The sequence below is a fragment of the Melospiza melodia genome, chromosome 5 (genome assembly GCF_035770615.1).
Source record: "Melospiza melodia melodia isolate bMelMel2 chromosome 5, bMelMel2.pri, whole genome shotgun sequence".
Taxonomy (NCBI): domain Eukaryota; kingdom Metazoa; phylum Chordata; class Aves; order Passeriformes; family Passerellidae; genus Melospiza; species Melospiza melodia.
This window is the reverse complement of record NC_086198.1, coordinates 41349492-41358003: the sequence shown is the minus strand read 5'-3', so window position 1 is coordinate 41358003 and position 8512 is coordinate 41349492. Positions and strand designations below refer to the sequence as shown.

The 8512-nt window shown below is 56.7% G+C and overlaps 1 protein-coding gene across 1 annotated transcript; it reads right to left on the bottom strand.

Moving 5' to 3' along the window:
• Positions 1-1412: 1412 nt before the first annotated feature.
• Positions 1413-8092, bottom strand: LOC134419129 (uncharacterized). The gene is made up of 4 exons (XM_063158092.1): positions 7778-8092; positions 7142-7288; positions 5259-6895; positions 1413-4947 (listed from the first exon to the last, which is right to left on the bottom strand). The coding sequence occupies exons 1-4, from the start codon at positions 8090-8092 to the stop codon at positions 1500-1502; spliced, it is 5547 nt and encodes a 1848-aa protein (XP_063014162.1). The 3' UTR covers positions 1413-1499.
• Between the last annotated feature and the right edge of the window lie 420 nt (positions 8093-8512).

Genomic DNA, 8512 nt, shown 5'->3' with positions numbered 1-8512 from the left:
ACCGGTTCCGGACCTGACCTGAGACGTCCAGGACACCTGGAGCTTGCAAGAGAAGCTTGAAGCCCTCACCATACACAGTCTGTTTTCTTTCCTTTTCTTGTGTTGGGGAGTGTTCTTTTGTTACTTGTAAATAAATAGGTTTTGTTTTCCACTTTGCTCCTCCGAGAAATTCCTTCCCGAACCCGGTGTTGGGGGAGGGGTGGTTGGAGGTTTGTTTTGTTTTGGGGGGCTCCCTTTTGGAGATTTCCCCTAATTTGTCCTAAACCAGGACAATATACTTTTGGTGCGTTGGCCGGGAAACGGAGGCCAAAAAAAAAAAAAGTGGAAAAAAAACCTATAACTGCGCGAGGGCGTATTCGGCCCAAGTGTCCGGCTAGCTGAAGCTGCGAATGGAGGTGGCCGACACCCCCGGCGCATGCAACGCCAGCCCCCTTTGGCGTCTCAGGCCTCAGGCTGGGCTGGATGCGCGGAGCGGACGGAAGCGCAGAGGAACGAAAGACGAGGTGACCACAGGCTGGGGGCTAACTCCGGTTTATTGATCGTCCGATGGTAGGAACAGGAGGGGAGGACACCAACCAGCTTGTGGCAGGGAGTGGAGGGAGAGGTGCAGTTTTAAAACGAGGGGGTGGAGAGAGGAGGGGAGCCCAACTAGCCAATCAGGGGAGGATACAGACATAACTGACATAAGTAACCAACCAATCAATACAACATAAAGGAGGAGCCCCGGGACCACAGCCAACCACAACCCCCAAAAAGGAGAAGATTCCAGAAAGCTAGGAGGAGTGGGGGGTGATTGACTGGGCCCAGGGAGGAGGAAAAACTTACATATAAGGCGTACAGGGGAGGGGAAATTATATAACAAAGGGAGATTGGCAGTTGAGGGGGAAGGGGGTTACCATGGAAATCAACTGTGAGGGGAGGCAGTGGCGGGAAAACCAGGGGAGGGAGGAACCATTTTGCAGAAACTAGGGGGAGAGTACATAAAATAGGGGAATAACTGGGGAAACTGAACAACACACCACAACATCTCCCCGTTTCTTAACAAATAAAATGAAAGAACGCAAAAGTCCATATAAACTTAAACTTCAGGGACCCGCGGCTGGTCCGGCCAGTCTTCGTCTTCTTCGAGCTGGGGCTCGTCCGCCCATAGATGTTCGACGGGCGGCACGGTCGACCCCTCCTCATCTGCGGCTTCTTCGGCCTCCGAGGAGAGGTCCCCCAGCTCGATGTGCTCTTCTTTGGGCACTGTCGCATGATTAACGCTGGGAGAAGTGGCCCTGGATATCAGTCTCTGGACCAGACCGCGGATCACCATAACGAAAACTGAAAGGACAATCAAACTCAAAACGATTTTAATAACACTTTCAATAATGGAAGTGGCCCACCCGCTCAGGCCCCAACCCTTACAGCGCTCCGGGGTTTGGGGCCAGCGGTGTTGCAGCGGGGGCCATTGGGGAGATGTAACTGAAATGATACAAAACAGTAAAAGTACATCGAACTCATAGGAATGGTTCCTCCCCGAAAAGCCAACTTAAATAAAACATGCAGGGTGACATATCCGGGAGTGGGGGAGAACAAGAGGAAACATGAAGGAGGAGGTCCATTGGTGGAGGAGAGGCTGGAGGGGAAGGCTCTTCCTCCACGGAGGGAAGGTCTGGAGGAGCAGATGGTAGTGGATGGTCTTGCCTCCTCCGCCGCCGCCAACACGCCTGCCGGACTTGTGGCACAGTCCCTGCTTTTGTCCCCTGCTTCGGGACGAAGGGCCTTACCCACTTAGATGGAACCCACTTGGGACCTGAGGGGGTAGACACGCAAGCGTATCCCCTCCCCCAGGTCACCAAGTCGAAGGGGCCCTCCGTCCGCCAGGTCTCCGGATCCTTAACCAGAACCGGAGGCCTGACTTTAGGCTGCAGCTGCTGGTGGCTGCCGAAGTGCCGGACCACTGGAGGATTTTGGCTGTCGAAAGAGCAATTTAGGAAGTTGAGGGTATACAAAGCTCTCGACAGCCGGACGTGGGGGGTCTCCACCTTCATCGCCGGTTGTTGGCGGGACAGGGTCTTCTTAAGGCTCTGGTGGGCCCTCTCCACCATGGCTTGGCCTGTCGGGGAATAGGGGATGCCGGTCTTATGGACTATTCCCCATTGCTGCAGGAAGCTCCGCAGCTCCTTGGAAACATACGCAGGGCCATTATCAGTTTTTAGGGCCCTAGGGACGCCCAAGACAGCGAATGCCTGAAGCAGATGCTTCTGAACATCCGCTGCCTTTTCCCCTGTGTGGGCAGAAGCGTAGATGGCACCGGAGAAGGTGTCTACCGAGACGTGGACGTAACACAGCCGGCCAAAAGATGGAACATGTGTTACGTCCGTCTGCCACACCTCGCAGCTCGCCAGGCCTCGGGGATTAGCTCCCGAGACCACGGTGGGCATCTGATGTTGCTGGCATTGGGGACATGTGGCCACAATCGCCTTGGCCTGGTCCTGTGTCAGATTGAACTGCCGAACCAGGCCGGGCGCATTTTGGTGAAAGAGCTGGTGGCTGATCTTAGCCTGGCCGAACACATCTGGGAGCGGGCCCTGCGTAACGGCAGCCGCGGCCAAAGAGTCGGCACGGCGGTTGCCCTCCGCGATGAACCCGGGCAGGTCAGTGTGTGACCTCACATGCATCACATAAAATGGGTGCTCGCGGTGGGAGACCAACTCGACGAGCCTGTTTAATAATTCGAACAACCTTTTGTTGGTGACCTCTTGAAGAACTGCCTGCTCCGCTCGAGACACTACACCGGCGACGTACGCAGAATCTGTCACCAGATTGAAAGGTCCAGGAAATCTCTGGAAGGCCCTGACGACAGCATCTAACTCAGCAACCTGTGGAGAACCCTCCACAGTAACAACATCGGTCTCCCACTGCTGAGTCTGAGGATCCCTCCAAGTCATAACCGACTTGTGGGATGCTCCAGACGCGTCAGTAAATACAGTCACGGCATCCAGTGGTTCCCTACTTTGGACCTTAGTTAGAGATAATTTGAATTCCGAATTAAATAATTTGTGGGCCGGCCGATCAACTGCGACTCGCCCAGTGTAGCTGTCTAACGCAAACTGTAGATATTCATTGGTCTGCAACAGTTCTTCAAAGGTCTTTAATTTTAACTGGCCCGCTTCCAATTTAATTGGAATGTGAATGCATGCAAAGTCACATCCTGCCAGCTCCCTGATCCTCGATCTTGCCTTGAGGATCAGTTCGGCTACCAGCTCTTGTGGCCGTGTCATCCTTTTGGACCTATGGTGGCTGAGGAACACCCACTCTATGATCAAGAGGGGGTCACCCAGACCCTGGTCCTTCAGGTCTTGGTCCCACTGATGGATCATGCCATGGAGGTGTGGCAGTTTTCCCAGTATAATAAATTTGAATGGCAGGCCCGGATGGTATCGATGGGCCTGCCTGGCCGAAATAATTTTTTGCACCTTCTCCAGAGCCACCTCTGCCTCTGGGGTGAGAGTCCTAGGGGAACTAAGCCCCTCTCCCCCTTTCAACAAATTGAAAAGGGGGGCTAGGTCTTCGGTAGGAATGCCCAGCCAGGGTCTCACCCAATTCAAAGACCCACACAGTTGATGGACATCTGCTAGGGTCTGGACTTTTGTCCGAATAGCCAATTTTTGCGGAACAATGGTCCGCTTTGTGATTTGGAGGCCCAGGTACTTCCAAGGTGGCATCCGCTGAATCTTATCCTGCTGGAGCTCAAACCCTGCAGCAACCAACGCATTGGTTGTCAGGTCAAGCGCATGGGCAAGTAGACTGTGGTCGGCCGCACACACGAGGATGTCGTCCATATAGTGATAAATGATGACGGCATCCCCGAGGGCTGTACGTAAAGGTGACAGCAGCGAAGCGACATACCATTGACAGATCACAGGGCTGTTCTTCATGCCCTGCGGTAATACCCGCCAATGATAGCGCTTGGCCGGGGACTCACGGTTGATAGACGGAACCGTGAAAGCAAAGCGCGGAGCATCGTCCGGGTGAAGGGGAATTTGGAAGAAACAGTCTTTTATGTCAATTACTGCCAAATTCCAATTTTGGGGGAGCATTGCTGGGGAGGGCATCCCTGGTTGGAGAGATCCCATGTCGACAATTAAATCGTTAATTTGGCGGAGGTCGGTCAGGAGCCGCCACTTATCTTTATTGGGCTTCTTGATGACAAAAACAGGGGAGTTCCATGGAGACATGGACTCCTCGATGTTGCCCTTAAGTAGCTGCTCCTGCACGAGCTCGTTGAGCGCCTTCAATTTCTGTTTGTTAAGTGGCCACTGTTGGACTTGTACTGGTCTATCAGAAAGCCAATCCAGCTTCCAAGTCCGGCGCTCATCAGTGGCCACTGCCCGAAAAACCTGGGGAGCCTTTGGCAGGTCAATTCTGGCTCCCCACTGGGCTAGCAGATCTCTCCCCCAGAGAGGCTCGCTGTAATCTAAAACGAACGGGCGCACTGAAGCCAATTGCCCGTCGGGCCCCTTAATTTGGACAACGCTCTTCGATTGTTTGGCCAATTGTAAACCCCCGACACCAGAAATCGTGCCCGCTGCGCTTTGCAAGTCCCAATGCGACGGCCACTCCCGAGAGGGAATGATCGTCACATCTGCACCCGTGTCCAAAAGACCCCTGATGACCTTTCGATCCCCGCCCAACGAAAGCTGGCATGTCAGGCGGGGCTTCTCCCTCCCCACGAGCTGCGCCCAGGCCACCGACGGAGGCGAGGTCTTCTCCGCTCCGCTGCTCCAGTGGTCTTGATCGGGCACGGGAATGGCCTGGGCGATAACCTGTCCCTTGGGAAGGAGAAGTGGGGGTCGGACACAGTACAGCCCTACCGCGAAACGGTCCCGGTCGGTAGTGACCAGACCGGGGATGATATGCACGTCTCGCGGCGTGTGCTTAGTGTCACCGATGACAGTCCACCTGCAACGTCCTAGTTTCCTCCAGCGACCCGGATGTTGGAGGTCGACAGACACCAGCTGGATGTTACTGCTAGGGATATAAAAATCCCTAGTTAGCTGCAGCCTGTAAGGGGAAGCAGAGGACAAGGTGTTAAGCGCAGGAACTGCACCACAGGTATTAGTCAAGTCCGTGAAGTGTGTCAAGTCCGGCAAAGTGAAATTTGGCGGCGGCATTCCCTCATCTCCTTCCTCCCCGCGTTGTGATCTTTTGCCCGCCGCATTTTTGTCTTGGCGCAGGGAGGGACTGCGCTCTTGGCCTAGTTTTTTGCCAACTTTTTCTCCCTCTCCCTCTGCTTCCTATAGTTTAAATAGTCCAGTCTCATTGGACACTGGGGCATCCAGTGCCCAATCTCACCACATAAGTGGCAGGGGTGGGTGTCTGATGTTCTTCTGCTGGGCCCTGGTGTCGGTGGCCCAGCAGCGGGGGCAGCCTCAAGATCGAATGGCTCGGGCTCGGGGACGTCGGCAAAGGCTACGGAGTTACGGCGCGGGCGCACAGGGAGTGGAACATGAGCCACTACCGCCTCCATCATTGCCTCCACCGTGGGCCGGGGAGTTCGGGGGAGAGTCCGAATAGCCTTCCGGCATTCGGCATTGGCATTATAATATGCCATCTTTCTTAACATGGACTCTCTCTCCCGGTCCCCAGACACCTGTGCCTCTACGAAACGGTAGAGGCGTTCGATGAAGGCTAAGTAGGGCTCTTGCGCGCCCTGCCGCACCTCGTCCTCCTCCCATTGGGAGGTGACGGTTGCCAGTTTGAAAAAGGCTCTCTCCGCAGCCTGAGCCGATACCGTCAGGTGTTGAGAAAAGAGAGCCCGAGCCTGGGCTGCCCCATTTGCCCACTGTCCCTCGCCCAACAGCTGTTCCTCCTGCACCAACAGGCCGTCCGCATCGTGAGAAGTGGCAGGACTCCCCCAAAGATCTGGGAGAGCCTCCACAATCTCCCTCTTCCACTCCTTCACCCAAATGCAAAACTCCATAGGGCCGGTTAGACTGGAGAAAAGAGCCCTCAGGTCAGCGGGCACCAGATCTCCCTGCGCAAGGGCATTACGGAGCAACCCCCGGAAGTATTCAGACTCCCGGGAGTAGTCCTTCTGCGCCTTGCACAGTTCCTTGATCCGGGCCGGTGCTAAAGGCACCCACTGCGCCAGAGAACTCCCCTCTCCAGTCAGGGTGTAAGAAACCGGGGCGGCTTCCAACAAGGGCACCGGCCCCGGCCTCCGGTCATCCACTCCCCCCCCCCCGGAACACAAAGCGTGGGAACCGGAAGGGGAGGCGTGGGAACCGGAAGTGGAAGAGGTCGAGGCGGGGCCTGGTAGCGAGGCAGGGCGAGGGGGTGGGCACGACACACCACCCCTCTCCGCCCCCTGGGTGGAGCTTGGGGGCGGAGCCGAATAGGAAGGAGTAACAGGAGAGGGATCCACGGGGGGCTGAACCGGGGGAGGAGCCGAAGGAGGAGCCGAAGTAACAGGAGAGGGATCCACGGGGGGCTGAACTGGGGGAGGAGCCGGAGGGAGTGCCGACTGAGGGGGAGGAACATGGGCTGGGTCAGTGGAGGGCTGTACCGGAGGCGGTACAGGAGGCGGAGAAACGGGCGGAGTCGAGGGAGGAGCTGAGTACGAGGGAGGAGCAGAGGCGGGGTCAATGGGAGGCTGGACCGAGGGTGGAGCTACGGGCAGGATTGAAGGAGGAGCGGTAGGCGGGACCAAGGAGGGGTACGAGGGAGGGGTAACCGATGAAGGGGTTGGGTCAGGAGGGAGAAAGGGGTTGGGATTCGGGAGAAAGGGATTCTGGGGAAGAGAAGGGGCCCTGGCGGGAACGGCCATGTGGCCGGCGCCATTTTGGGCACCCTGGGAGCCATCTTCCAACTCTTCAATGAACCGAACTTTAGGTCTAACAACTGGGGACTTGGGGACAGGGACAGAGGGGTCGGGACGGAGAGAAGCCTGGCCAGGGCTCCTCGAAGGGGGAGGCCGAGCAGGTCGAGGGGGAGCAGGGGCAGGTGGAACCCCCTGCTTCTTGTCGGCCTTTAAAATCCCCCTCGAGGGCTCCTGCCTGTGGGATGGGGGGGCGGAAAGAGGGACAAGGGCAAGCGAACGAGGAGAACGCGGGGACAAACCAGAACTTGCGGGCCCTTTCTTCGGCTCCCCTACTGGGCGGAGAGTGGCAAGCACAACACCCGCCCAGTACGCCACGTTAGCCAGATTCGTCTCCCCAGACTTCACTACCTCATTTAATTTGGCCACAACGGCTGTCCAAAAACGTGGCTGCTTTACAACTTCTGGGGAGACGTTGGGGAACTTCGAAAAGACCCACTTAACCAATAACTTTAACTCTGGTTTGGGCGGCTTGTGCCCACCAGTGAACAACAACCCTCTAACATAATAATAAACCTCTTTTTGTTCCTTTCCCAAGCCCGCACCCATGGCACCTTTCTAGCAGCAAAAGATTTCACTACTAGAAAGGGGGAAAGGAAACCGATGACACTCCCCTCTCGCCCGGGGAAAAACGCAAACGAAAACACCAAACCGCTAACGACGAGCCTCCGCCCTCCCACCGCCCCGAAGTCCGGGAAAAGGTGTGAGGGGCAAGGAAGTAGGGTGGTGGGTCCGGCCCCCGCGTCCGGGGAGAGTCCGGCTCCCACAGGAATATTAAAACAATAAAATCAGGGTTTTAGGGAAAAGGGTGGGGGGCAGGTCCCCAGAGCAGGGCCCGTACCCCTAGGGGAAAGTTTAAAAAGGCGGAGGGGAAGCCCGGAGAGTCCCCAGAGAGGAGGGGCCCGGACTTACCAATCTCGTCGCAGCGGCAACCAAAAATCGGGCGAGGGGGCTTTCGTTCCTGGAGTCCTCCTCAGGCGGTGCGGAGGGTTGGGACTCCAATCCTCGGGGAGCGCTACCCCTAAAACGGGGTCTGCTACCACCCGAGGTAGGTTGACGGCCAAAAGAAACTGTAAGTTCCACTCCGCGGGGTCCGGTCAGTGGTCCGATGTCCAGAGGTCCACTCTCAGGCCCCACGTTGGGCGCCAACCTGCGCGAGGGCGTATTCGGCCCAAGTGTCCGGCTAGCTGAAGCTGCGAATGGAGGTGGCCGACACCCCCGGCGCATGCAACGCCAGCCCCCTTTGGCGTCTCAGGCCTCAGGCTGGGCTGGATGCGCGGAGCGGACGGAAGCGCAGAGGAACGAAAGACGAGGTGACCACAGGCTGGGGGCTAACTCCGGTTTATTGATCGTCCGATGGTAGGAACAGGAGGGGAGGACGCCAACCAGCTTGTGGCAGGGAGTGGAGGGAGAGGTGCAGTTTTAAAACGAGGGGGTGGAGAGAGGAGGGGAGCCCAACTAGCCAATCAGGGGAGGATACAGACATAACTGACATAAGTAACCAACCAATCAATACAACATAAAGGAGGAGCCCCGGGACCACAGCCAACCACAACCCCCAGAAAGGAGAAGATTCCAGAAAGCTAGGAGGAGTGGGGGGTGATTGACTGGGCCCAGGGAGGAGGAAAAACTTACATATAAGGCGTA

What these genes read in the sequence shown, in the direction of transcription:
- LOC134419129 (XM_063158092.1), bottom strand. Translation starts at nt 8,092, where the DNA reads ATGCGCCGGGGGTGTCGGCCACCTCCATTCGCAGCTTCAGCTAGCCGG. An exon ending in TTGCCGCTGCGACGAGATTG is followed by an intron (nt 7,289 to 7,777) that starts GTAAGTCCGGGC and finishes GTCTTTTCGAAG; the next exon opens with TTCCCCAACGTCTCCCCAGA. An exon ending in TGCTTGCCACTCTCCGCCCA is followed by an intron (nt 6,896 to 7,141) that starts GTAGGGGAGCCG and finishes CCTGTCCCCAAG; the next exon opens with TCCCCAGTTGTTAGACCTAA.